This window comes from Corvus moneduloides, chromosome 4, assembly GCF_009650955.1.
Source record: "Corvus moneduloides isolate bCorMon1 chromosome 4, bCorMon1.pri, whole genome shotgun sequence".
Lineage (NCBI taxonomy): Eukaryota > Metazoa > Chordata > Aves > Passeriformes > Corvidae > Corvus > Corvus moneduloides.
Window position 1 is genome coordinate 3,767,242 of NC_045479.1, and position 13,144 is coordinate 3,780,385.

The 13,144-nt window shown below is 43.9% G+C and overlaps 1 protein-coding gene across 2 annotated transcripts in view; it reads right to left on the bottom strand.

Moving 5' to 3' along the window:
- Nucleotides 1-7,641: 7,641 nt before the first annotated feature.
- Nucleotides 7,642-13,144, bottom strand: part of DERA (deoxyribose-phosphate aldolase) — a 47,913-nt gene continuing 42,410 nt past the window's right edge. Inside the window, exons 8-9 of one of the 2 annotated variants that reach the window (XM_032107069.1) lie at nt 11,468-11,617; nt 7,642-10,052 (exon numbers count right to left, since the gene is read on the bottom strand). In XM_032107069.1, the coding sequence (XP_031962960.1) occupies nt 9,996-10,052; nt 11,468-11,617 (207 nt within the window). In that variant the 3' untranslated portion in view covers nt 7,642-9,995. The remainder of the gene's footprint in view (nt 10,053-11,467; nt 11,618-13,144) is intronic. The other variant, XM_032107070.1, reaches the window with a different exon arrangement.

The window sequence follows — 13,144 nt, forward strand, 5'->3', positions numbered from 1 at the left end:
TTCTTAAGTTTATTTTTCAAGTGTTATTCCAAATCCCTGTTATAAAATGTTTATACATGCACTTAGGAACATGGTTATGGTATAGATGTAAAAGGAAAAAAAAAAAAACCACCCCACAACTGGTGCCTTCTCCCATACTTAAAATGTCAGAACGGATTTGCAGTTCTCTCACCCTCGGGCTGTGCAGAGCCAGCCCTCTCAACACGGGGGATGCTGCTGAAGTGCCCATATGCCCCCCAGCCCCCAGCACGCTTCCATGGTGTCGCACCCACAGGGTAGCCCAAGAAATCCAGACGGAAGCAGAGCGGATCTGTCACCTTAAGGATGTGAAAGGAGATGTTCCCGTGACAATAAAAGCATTCCTAAGTGCACCTCCAATCATAAATCATTTTCAAAATTGCTCCTGGCTTTTTAATTTCTTTCATTTGGAGGATTTATAGCACTCTGATGTGCCAGAATGTTTATTCCACAGGCTGCCCGTCACGTGGCACCCCACTGGCACAGCACCAGGCTCCAGTCCGTGTTAATCTAAACCTCTGCAGTGATCATCTGCAGCTTCTAATAAATGACTGATAACTCTGGGTGTAACTCTTGCAGTGATTAAAGTTAACATCAGCACAGAGTGCTTCAGTGTTTCAGCCTCTTCTTGACGGCTATTTGCCATTCTCCCTTTTTAGTATTGCCATCACTGAAACAAAAAGCTTCTTGTTTGAAAATTATTTATGGAGTGTTGCAGTGCTTTATAAGATTTTCATTCACCACTCTGTGAGCTGGGATCCTTTTGGATTAGAGTGTACTCTCAATTTCAGTCCATGGATCAGAACGACTTGATTTCTTTTCATAGTTTGCAGCTCCAGGAATGGCCATGAATATGTATTCTGCCTTTTGACACTCCATTGTGCTGGCTTTTGGGAAGGCTGTGCAGGATCTGAGAAGTCAAAGGTGGAGTGGACCCACAAGACCCATCTGCCTCCCTGTGCAGGCTTGTGTGGCCCTCTTGTATTGGGTTGGGTTGCAGCTGAGGGGCTCCTGCTGCCTCCCCGCTGGGCTGCCAAGCAATCTTAGATAATGACTTACAGAAAAACTTGTTGGCACTCATCCTAAACTCCCCCTTGTTATTTTTGCCTGGTGCCCCTGATATAAACCCAGCATTTCATATCAAACCATTCCCCTCCATTGCTGGAATCCACATTTATCTCCATCCACACTTTTGCATCTGTGACGTGCAAAGGCACCAGCCAAGAACCACAACACATCCCAGCAAGGGCTGTGTGAAAACAGGACCAACAATCAATCGCTGCCTCAATGAGTTAATTGCTCAGATGAATTAGATTTACAGCACATGACAGGAAACAAGGAATAAACCCTGGGGTCTGGAGGGCAAAGCATCTCAAACTTACAAAAGACTAAGTTGCCCATGCAATCATCTCCCGACCTTTGCAAATGCCACTTTTGGTGACAATGCTGTTTCCTGGTCCATCTGTCTGTCTCCCAGCCATTCCCAAAATTAAACTTGCATCTATGAACCATTTTCTTTTGGTCCTAGTATTCCTCCCCTGCAGATGAGGAACCATGTTCCTGGCAGGTTCACTTCCACTCTTCTTGCCTGGATCACCTCACTCTTGCTCTGCATCTGGGCTTCTGAGTCACTTCCCCCTCATGCCTTTCCCTGCTCCCTCTGGCACTCCCTGTTTCCTTTATTCCTCTAACCTGTGCCAGCGCCTTTCTCCCCCTGCAGTCTAGCTCTTGCCTCCTGACGGAATTACACTCTGGCTGGCACCATGTGCCACACTAACACCACAAAGGCAGGTCCCAAGGATCAGGACCATTTTCCCCCCTGCCACAGGTTGATGCTCCCGAATTTTGGAATTTCATAGATCTCAACTGCCCCAGTTTCTAGGTGTGGGCTGAAAACTCCCAGCCCACTCCTTATTTTTATTCAGCTTTATCTGTCCAAGCAATTAGCTCGCCAGTGCCACAATTGGAGCATAATGGAGAACAAAACGTTTATGATTCTTAGAAGTGTTTGAGGCTCCAACTTCTGCCTGGAATAAGTGTAATTTCTAAGGAAGGATTTAAAGCTCTCTTTGTGCTTTGCTCATGCACTTCACCACTGTTCTCTGGAAACATACCCTATTGACCAATTACGCTGTGTTCAAACACATGAGCAGCAATTAACGTACTCATCTGCCTCACCTGTCACATGTGTATTTAAAATTCTCTCTTAGCATCTCAGCCTTTCTTAATCTCGTCAGCAAAACCCAAAGCACTGATGTATTCTTTGGTGCAGCACTTTTTTTTTGCTCTCTCCATGCGTTGCACCAGTTTTACACCCCATTGAGTTCAGGAGAGCTATACAGCAGGAAATTAGGCCCAAAGTACATATAGAGGTTTAAATCTGATCCTAAAACAAGTTAACACACTGCTCTGAGGCCCTCTAATGGAGACAATGGCAGCCACGATCAGCAAAATGAAATGGAATTAACACTAAACAAAGAAATTTCCACTGGAGGAGGCAGCTCAGGGAACACATACTCGGTGAGGAGTGGATAGATACTTCTCTGCAGATGAAGTGACTTTAATTTATGTATTTATTTGTTTATTCAGAGCAGAAGGTCAAGAGGGTTTGTTTTTTTTTTTAGAGAAGCAGGGGTGGGGAGTGAATGAAATGAGACCAGAGGGAAGAGTACAGGTGAGACCTCCTGGAAACCTCTGCACAACTTTGATGGGGAGGTCATTGCTACTGGGAGCAATGTCCCTGCTGTGTCTCCAAGGACAGTCTGTGGGCAGAGGTGGTCCAGTGAGTGGCCATGAATACCTGTCCATCCTCTCTGAAAATGCTATGTCTAATTTGCCTGCAGTCTAACACAACACATTTAAGCAGCTCTGTACCCTCCCGTGCTGCTAACAAACCCCTTTCACCCTGACTGGCTGTGTGGAGCTGCTTTGGGCCATGTCTGCCCCTTCCTCTCTGGCAAATCCTAAGCCAGAATAATGTCAAGATGCTCCTGCTCATCAGCAGCTCTTATTAGGGATCTCACATTGGGATCTTACCTGGAATTGTCAGGACAAGCTTAAGAAACGTTTCAGGAATTATGAAACAGCTTTGCCTTCAGTCCGCTGGGGATACCTTTCTCTTGTCTCAGCTGCCTCCTCCTCACCTCCTCATCTTAAGTGTCTTAAAGAAATAGAAGTTGTGGGAATTTGTTCAGGGTAATGGTAGAGAAAAGTAAAGATATTTTTCTCAATCACCGTAGGAATGTACTCACTCTGGATCCCATCAAGTAGTTTGAATGTGTTGGACAGCCACACTATAACAGCAGCCAAAGATATCTGTCATTTCTGACTCTTCCTGTAAGCTGAGGCATCAGTCACAGAGCTGTGCCTTTTTCATTTAAACCTGCATTCCACACTCAGAAATAAAGAAGGAAACCATGTAAAGATTATTCCCATTTCATTAGCTGACCTGAACAAGCCAAGCAACCCATGCCAGCTCTCCAAGAAATGTAGTGGCTCCCTGTCCGGCCTCAGTACATCTTCAGGTATTTATTTAAAGCTCCTTGAGCTTTAAACAGGTGCAGGGCAAATCACTTTTCAGATTTTTAGGGGCCATTCTGAAGCACATTTAGCAGCAGAGACCTGGGATGACACTGTTTTACAGACCAGCACAGGCACTTTGTGAGTACTTGCTATCTCCAAGGATGGGTGCAGTCTGGCTGCCACATGGGGAAGTGTTTGTTTAGATGTTCCCCACTCTGCTGTCATCAAACACCGAAATAACCCATTTAAAAGTGCTGAAGAAACTGGAAGTCAGTCCCTGGTGCCTGGATCTACAGTTAGAGGGGCATTACTGGATGATGTGATTCTACCAGATTGCAGGGTTTATTTTCTTTCCAACATTAGAGGACTCATCAACCCTGAAGGGACTAAGGGAGGGAGGATGGAGAGGATGAAACCACCTGGATGTGCAGCACTGCAGGTTTAAAGCTCCAAGTCCCAGAGCTCGGCACACACAGCATCTCTTTAGCATCCTTGCAACTTCTGGGCTTCAGCCTGAGAATTGCTCCAGCACCATGAGCCACAGAGCATCCCCTCTGTGCCCACATTAGGCTTTTCTTAACATTCAGAGGGAAACAACAAAAGTTCCCCTTTTCCTTCACAGCTCTTTCACTTTTTCCCTAATGAAGGTGGAATATAAAATGTTGAAGGAAAAAGCAGTTTTCCCCCTACAGTAGAATTTCTTTTTCAGTTATTTTTAATCTGACATCTGTTTTAACATGCATTCACACACCACATTTATTTTAATTTTTTTCCCTCCCTTGTGTTTTATTATTTACCTCCTGCTCCAAAGAGATCACAAAAGATTACACTTCAGTGAAGCAATAAGAGCGGTGGCAATGATCTCTCTTACTTCTCACTACTTTTCTTTTTACCCCTCTGTTTTCCCTTTATTTACATCTTCCCATCACCGGCATCCCAGAGGCCTCATTACAGCTGCTATCACACGGGGTGGAGGCATTCATGGGGTTCTTTTTGGAACTGGACAGATATGTGCTAGCTAGAGCACAAAGCCCTTCTTGTTCAGAGCCCCAATAGTCACTCTTTGCTCGGTTTCAATTCATGCCTTTAAAAAAGTTCCACCAAGAAATCACGCTCTGGGTCAGCTGGTGCCTGTGCTTTGAAGAAAGCCCCAGACTCTGCTGAAGGCAGCAGAAAGCAGCCAGCACTGAGACGTGCCAGCCTTCAGCAGACTTCTGACATGATGCTGGCTGAATGTTTCATTTCCCCTGGAAATGAAGATAACATCCTTAATCATCTTACGTGTAATTAAATTAAATCATGGAGCGTACGCATTCTCCAGCTTCCCCTAAGAAGCTGGCTGCTCAGGTCTGAGGGTTAGGGTGGGGAAAAAAAGAGCTCTCAATGAACCAGTAATCACTACAGACAGTTTTAGCACTTTCCTGCCCCTGGGCAGCCTCTCAGGCAGTGAGAGAGAGCATGGGCTGGTTGGTGCAGCTCGCAGGCTCAGTGGTGAAGCTTGTCCAGCTCTTCCTGAGGTTGTGACAGTGGCAGGGACCCCTAACCCATGGCATTACCAAATCAGCCTTGTCACTGCCTTGGCCCAGACATAGGAAGGGAACTGGTTGGCTGCTTTGCTCATTTGCTCGTGTTCTTAACCAGTAAATAGGTGAGAACTCATTTAAGTCTTCGAATAAAAGCAGAGCTCATGCTATTATTGAAATGGAAAAATCAGGCTATGAAGCTTTCCCTCATCTTTCTGGGCAAATCATCACCCATCTTAGGGTTTGGTTACACAAGGACACGGTGGTGTGCACCAGCTGAGCCTGCAAAGGGCCTGCTCAGCCTCAGGAAGAGGGGACTGAGAGGAGACCTTGTCAATGTCTACCAGTGCCTGAAGGGAGGGTGTCAAGAGGATGGGCCAGGCTCTGCTCAGTGGTGCCCAGCAATGGGACAAGAGGCAACAGGCAGAAACTGATGCTCTGGAAGTTCTACATAAACACGAGGAAGAATTTCTTTCCTGTGCAGTGACTGAGCACTGAACAGATTGTCCAGAGAGGCTGTGGAGCCCCCCCTCACTGGAGATATTCCAGAACACCTGGACACAATCCTGTGCCATGCACTCTGGGATGGCCGTGCTGGAGCAGGAAGGTGGGACCAGCTGTGGTCCCTTCCAACCTGACCCATTCTGTGATTCTGTGATTCCTCTACTTCTTCCATCCAGAAAGAAAGGCTTGAAAAAACAAGTGTAGTCAATTCCAGTATGGCTTCCTCAGTTTGTTAACATTGTTTAAAAAGCCCTTTGTTTTCATCTCAGCTAAAGAAGCAATTTTAAATTTATGCTTTCACAATTCAGTGTTTTCAAACACTGCCTGTGATCTCAGAGATCTGAAACTTTTATGCCTGAAGAAAGCTTTGCAGTATTTTTCTGCACCCATCACCCACTCACTCCTGCTTTTAGGGAGTGCAATGGCTGCAAACTTTCTTGGTGCTTCTTTCTAAGTCTTATCACCTCTTAATTTAGCACAGTTCTGACTTTCTGGGACTAATAAAAACAGGATATCAGTAATTTTACCAATGGTGTCTTTACATAATAAGAATACTCTTCTCTCTGGTTGCCCTGTTATGTAAGGACTGACCAGAAGGACAATTTTCTCTCCTGGGCAGGTTACATCTAAATAAAAGCAGTTCCCTCCTTTTACTCCTACTCCACACAATACATTTCATCCAGCTGTGATTTCAGCAAAAGCTCACCAAGATTTGGATAAAACTTGCTGTTGTTGTTCGTGGGGCTTTTTTCTCCCCAAGAGAGACAAGGAGCCAAAGTTCCAACTGAGCAAAATAAAATTAAAAGTAGATCAGTTTTTTCTGTCTCAGTGGCACGTGCTATGGTATATAATGTATGTTCCCTGCTTCACAAAGGAAATGAAAGAATGAAATTATATGACTGATGAAATAAAGATATCAAAGTATTACTTGCCCCAGCTGATGTGTGCACTTCACATATAATTACTATTTAATATCTTTGTTTCCTACAAACCAGGAAAAAAGCTTACCCTCTCTCCCAATTCCCTCTTCTAGTAAATAAGCTGATGCAGAATATTCCAGATTTGCAGTTTCTACTTGACTTTCTTCTTGAATTTATTCTCTTCTTTGCAAAGTAATGTGGTCTACAAAACGAAGCTATTTAAAATCCTAAATGAATAAGTGTTATAAAAATAATAAATTGGTATACAAGACTGACTTGCACAAAACATATGTTACACTCTGAAATATATTTAGACATGAGTGCATAATTGCCTGTTCCTTTCCTAATGGCCTGAAGCACAGAACTAAATCTGAACTTTTCCCACAGTCTGTGCGGCAACGCAGCGCCGCCCCCTCCACACTTCCCAGCAGCTCAGGTCCTCTGCCTCTCACGTGCTGCCCACAGCTTCCATAAACCTCAGCTGACCATGGCAACTGAAGAGCAGCAAATGGCCAGCAGGAAAAAGATGGGAAAGGTGGAAAAAAAGGGCAGTGGAAGTGCTGGTTAGGGTGAAGGGCAGCAAGCCCAGGAGCCCACGCTGTGAGCACTCCCAGCGCCCCGTGGGTGGGGATGTAGATCCTGCCACGCCAGCCTCCGACCTCAGCTCAGAATTATGGTAGTCCCTGGATCTCTGGGTCTGGCTCTCTCACAGGCTCAGTGCTGGCACAAGCCCAGGAATGCTTCTAGCCCTGCCCAGCCTTCTCCCAACCACAGCAGGGGCCCAGGAGCCCCACTCAGCTCAGCTGCCCTCCAGCCCTGCCTCTGCCTCATCCCGTGATGGATCCCATACCTGCTAAGGTGGTACAGGCCCCTTGGATAAGCCTTGTTCCCTGCCTCCAGCCCAGTCCTTTGCTGCTCCTGATGGGATCCCTGGCCCAGGTTTAACCCCTCACATCCCTCACGGCTGTCAGCAGAGGAATTGTTGGCTGGTACCAGCAGCTTCTGCAGGAGGGCTGGAAGACGAGGCTCTGGGGCACACTGGTGGCCCACAGACAGAGACAATGTGGATGTAACTTGAAACACCATGGAGTTAAAGACAACCAGTTGCTCTGAAACACTGAGCCTTCTGCTCATTCCTCGAAAAAGAACAACCCTCAAACCAGAATCATCTTTATTTGGATGTGTTTACAGACTCTGTTACTTTTTTTCTTTTTTGACAAAAATATAAAGGTTTCAACAGAAAAAAATGTATAAACTACTTTCCAATCCATCTTCTCTGAAAACACTGGTTGGCTCGGAGTTGCACAGTATTTCACATAGGTCTGTTTTTAATGTTCATGGAAAAGGGAAGTGGCTATCCTTGACTTTTCAGGAACCTCCCCCTCTGCAAAGGGAGCCTGTCACCCCTGAAGTAACCAGCAGCAGCCCATGTGCACATCAAAACTGTTGACAGAATTCCTCCTGGCAACTTCTTTCCTCAACACAGTTCCCATGGAGACACACTGAGGTTGTTCTCACCTTACACAGTGAGGTGGCAAAGTTGGACCTCCATTAATTTTAAGGAACTACACAGAGTCCTCCACCTAGTAACTAAAGCATCTCCAAAAAATAGTTTCTATCGTCAGCCTAATTGTCCAAAAGACAATCAACAACAAGAAAAATGTGGTTTGCAAGTGGTGTTACTTCCCTCTATGGAAGTATGGACATTTATAACATTTAATAACATTTACAGAGCTAAACAGCAGCAAAATCCAGTGTGTGGTGGCTGGGAGGGCATGGCAGAGGGTCAGCCTGGCAAGCACCTGGTGGGAGCTGACTTCACATAAGAGGCTCTGTATTTCTGAAAGCTCAGCAGCAGAATTTTCCTCTCAATATGCAAACAGGCACTTGGTTTTTTCCTTGATGGAACTGGCAATGAAATCAGAAGGAAAACTCGCGGTAAAAAGGGCCACTTTTCAGGAAAACAAACGTGAAAATAGAGTCACAGCTCAGCCTCACCTTCTGCGTTGAGACCTAAAGCAGAAACAGACTGAAAGCTTTGGATGAACTACTTCCTGAGAAATTAAGGCCCATTTTTAATCCTGAGCACTACATAGAGGATTTTGCTTTCTGTGTATGTTGTTTTTCTTGACTTCTTTCCCCCTAATCAGCTCTCCTATCTGTCCAAGGTGTTTTGTAGCACACTAGTGATTCAGGCGGTAGAGCCAGATAAATAACTGAGTTATTATCTTTATAATAAATCTCTTTGTAATAAATGCACCTTGTAGCTTGATTTACAGCAAAATCCTCCTCCTCCTCATACTTCCATGATGAGACCTACTTAAGTCAGTGAGACTAGTCATGATGACAAGATAATTAAGTTTTTAGTACAACTCTGGTTAGTGAGCAGAATGCAGTTCTGATATAATGCATCTACTAGCTCCAGTCTGATATTCAAAAGGTGTTGGTGATTTGGGTATTATTCTTAATGTGCTCTGAAAAAAAGCACATTTTTTACATTAAAGCATTAAACCCCATATAGGACGCAATTCAGATCATCTTTTAAATTAAAGTGTTTCTTTTGGAATGGCAAAGTTGAAGTTCAGCCAGCCTAGCAGTGACACCTGCAAACTGACAGCCAAACCCCCCTACACCAAAATGGAAAGATTTGCATGAATGTGTTTTAAAATGACAGGAGACAGGAATTGGAGCTTCTAAGCAAGTTAGACTAAAATTTTAAGAGTGAAATGCCTAAAAATAGGCCCCTGAATGCATAGTTAGGCACCTATATAGAGACTGCTTGATTTTCAGTTGTTCTGATCACCCAGAGCTCCCATTAACGTCAGGAGCAACTGTGGATACTCAGCTCTTCTAGAAATCAAGCCACTTTTATTCAAGGGTCTAAATATGGATGTCTGCGCCCAAGTTTGGGGGGAAAAATACAAAAAATAAAAAAGAAGTCTGGGGTTTTTTTGCTTTTTTTTTTTTGCTACAGAAGACATTTTATAAAAGAGAAGTAATAGCCAAGTTTCATTCTCCTTTCCCCTTACAATGCTTGAAACTGAATCAACAGAACAATTAATAGTGCAACACATCTGTGCCAGAAGATTTTGTCTGAGGTGAATGGAAATCTATTCCAAGATCAGTAGCTCTTAATTAGCAATCTGAAACATTCCATAGATATTTCATATTCTCCGACTGCAAAGTGTTACCAGGCCACCTAAATCTTTTTCATAGTATTTCAGTGTTGCCATTAATAAGCTTTTCAGGCTGGTCTGAGGAACTTTGCAAGATTAACTTTGCAAATCTGTAAGTATTAACTATTTAACTATTTCAGAAATGCCATTTTCTTCTGCTTTTGGATCAAGTACAACCAGCAGACTTGAGCATATTTTTAAATACCATAAACTGTGAAGAAGGGAGAATTAGGCCTTTAATTCTGTCATATGCACTTGGTTGTCAGAAGACTTCCGAATGCTGTTTGCCTAAAGACCTCTTCTGTAAAAGTGATCCTGAGTTGGTTTTGTGTCTAAGCCATTGCCAGTTCATGCTGAAGTGCATAAGAGCCAGTCACATGACAGAAAATCTGCAAGAAAAAAAGAGAATTTATGATGGAATTATATATGACTATAAAGCTGCAAGTGTCAAGGAAGCAACAAATTAAAGGCATGCTAGATGAAGATGATAGATATTTGTTTGTGTGTGTACATAAAATATGATGTAATATCCCTTAATATATTTGTTTGTAGGATATGAACTAAGGGCTCTTGCTGCTGTGTTTGGAAAGAAAAAGTAAAAAGCAAAGACTCTTGTTGCTCTCAACTAAGATTTCAAAAAGAGCCAGGTAGAAGTCAATGCTTTCCTCTGTCATCTGGTTTAGACTACTTCAGTATGTTTGCTTTATTGAACATAATGCCTGGGACATTTTATCTTCCATGTTTCTAGGCAGCATAGTACAGAAGAGCTTTGGTCATGGCTGGGGCATTTGTGCAATCCCTGGCAGATAAAAGATACAACCCTTAAGAAATCAGGACAAATGGTGCAACACAATCACTGGCTGTGTTCTAACACCCAGCAGTGATGGCAGTGGCAAGGAGAAAGCTCATGCTGCTCTGTCATAACCAGGGACATAATTTTAGGTCAAGAGTGAGGCAGAGGGAGAAAGACAGTATTATTCTCATTGCAGGAGCGAGCCAGGGGTTTTCAGCAGTCATGAATATTAACCTGACACCTCTCAGCTGTTCTATATTTCTTAAAACATGTCAGTATTTCAGTTGCTAGGAAAGGTAAGGAAAGGGAAAAGACTGGTGCTTTTGTCCTCCCTCAAATCCCCCATACCTCATGTTTTCCCAGCAGCAGCAACAGGATAATGACTCTCGGATATTTTTCTTGGTTAAAGGTAATATCACCTCTTCTCCTGGGATTAATGAACATGGGAGCCAAGTCCAGAAGCCCCCACGTTTTGGCAGTTCCTATGACACTACACTGTTCCCAATCATACCACATCCTTTGGGTGGGTACCCTGTGCAAGTTTCTTCCCCAGGGAACAACTAACATGTAAAAAATGCTCTATCAGCAGCACCATACATAGAATGAGAGGTGAGTGTCTCCACAGGGATGGAAATACACCGTGAGCAGTTGTGGCACAGTGACACAAAGGGTCTGTGAGGTCCTGTGAGGCTCAGTCACAGCCAGGAGTGAAGGGGACAGCACCGCCATGCATTTGCAAAAGACTCTGTACATGCACAAACTGAGCCCTTTTTGCCCAAATTTTGTAAAATTTTACACTGCAAACATGGCCTAGACCATGGTCAGCTGCTCCAACATCAGTGTCCCAGATGCCCGTAATGACAGCTCAAACCTAAAGAAATACTGAGCTGGAAGTGAACCTGTCATTAATAATGAATTAGATGGATGTTCCACTTCTGCAAAAGCAGTAAGCCAGTACATTTAGAAAGATTACTTTTGTTCTCCTCAAGTTGTAAGCTGCCAACAACCAACCTGTTGCTCAATGTCTCCCAGCAAACTACTGGCACCCAGGCGGAAGAGCTCTGGTGTCAGCCACTCCATTCCCAGCTCCTCCTTCACCAGCATTAGCCAAGTAATAGCTTCTTTGGCTGTCCTAATGCCCCCAGCAGGTTTAAATCCAACCTTTAGAGAGAAAAAACAAAATAGAATAGCAGTCAATGTTTGTACACCTGCAGCCTCAAAGTGCCTGTGATGTAACAGCTCTGCCTGGCAAGGGCCTGACTGCAAACGGGACAAGATCTGGACTAGCACTGGGAGCTATCAAGCCTCAGCCATCACTGCCAAAGATAACATTGCTGAGGGAGCAATACTTTCCACCCCTGTGCACCTTCTCAGGAGCTGGGCTTGAGGTCTTATGGGAGTACTTTGCCTATAGTACAAGGGATTTAGGCAGTGACGCCATGATGATTTTTTGCCTTTTCTTTTATACCCCTGTTATACTTTTTTACAACTTCTGTATTCTCAGTGCTTTTTGCCTACATTCTTGGACTTGTTTGTTCAGCCAGGACACTAAACATTTTAGAAGCTTTGTAGTTAGGGATCAGAGTGCCCCAGAGCCCAAGGTCCTCTCCAGAACACATTCTGTAAACCAAGATAGAACCATCCAGGAGAAGGCTCCTTGGGGAGGGGGGCTCATTCAAGCCTCTCATTGGGGAATCTTTGATAGATATGCTCATTAGTAAGACCTATAATGTTATACCCGATCTTTTGGGGTGGGCATTTTGCGGGGTGCATTTCAGTGCATTCGACCTGGCCGTGTGCACCTAAGGATCCTTAAAATAAATACCAAGGTAAAATCCCTTTTTCCCTTCTAACCATGTTTGACTCTTGATTTTAACACCAGGAAAAAACATCAGCAGGACTGGGATAGCTGCATAATCACACAGTGCCCATGTCATAATCACCTACTGCCAATCTAATTCCAAATATAGAACAACAAATACACAACAATAACACCAAAGATGCTGCTTTTGAGGCAGCTGACTTTGGACAGCAGTGAGAGCTGGTTGTATTTTATAAAAAGCCCGTGCAGCAGAGTTACACATGATTTGACTGTACATTCAAATGTACCAGAGGTTTTATTTTCACTAAAATTTTCCAAACAGGAATTAAATTAGGCCTGTCTTTATCAAAAATTGAAAGCTTTGTGCTTCACAGGAACTGCAAAACTTCTGTCCCCCCACCACAGGCTGGATATGCTTTCAGTCATTCGGTGCGAGATGTGTGTCATATCTGAAGGTGAACTGCCATGTCTGTAAAGGCATAAACACCAAGGAAAACTTATCTTTGAGGTAAAGCATGTCTTGAATCCTGGGATGGACCTGCTGTGCACTTGGCATACACCCCTAGTGCCAGTCCTTTGGTTATGTGCCATTTAAACACGTCTCATCCCGAGAGAGAGCGTGTGACACACAGCTATCAAATCCCTCATCAAAAATGCCAAAATGTTGGCCTGGAGCAGCTACCTAAACTCTTGAAAAACAAGGAGAATCAGGAAAAATTCTTTCTGCATTAAAAAAAAAAGTAAATCTGAACAACATGTAGCACACAGTGATTCTCCCTATGTTTTCTCCTGCCATTATCCTTCACATTCGGCAAGAATTATCATTTTGGTTTTTTATGTAAGCTCCTGAAACCTCACTGCATCGA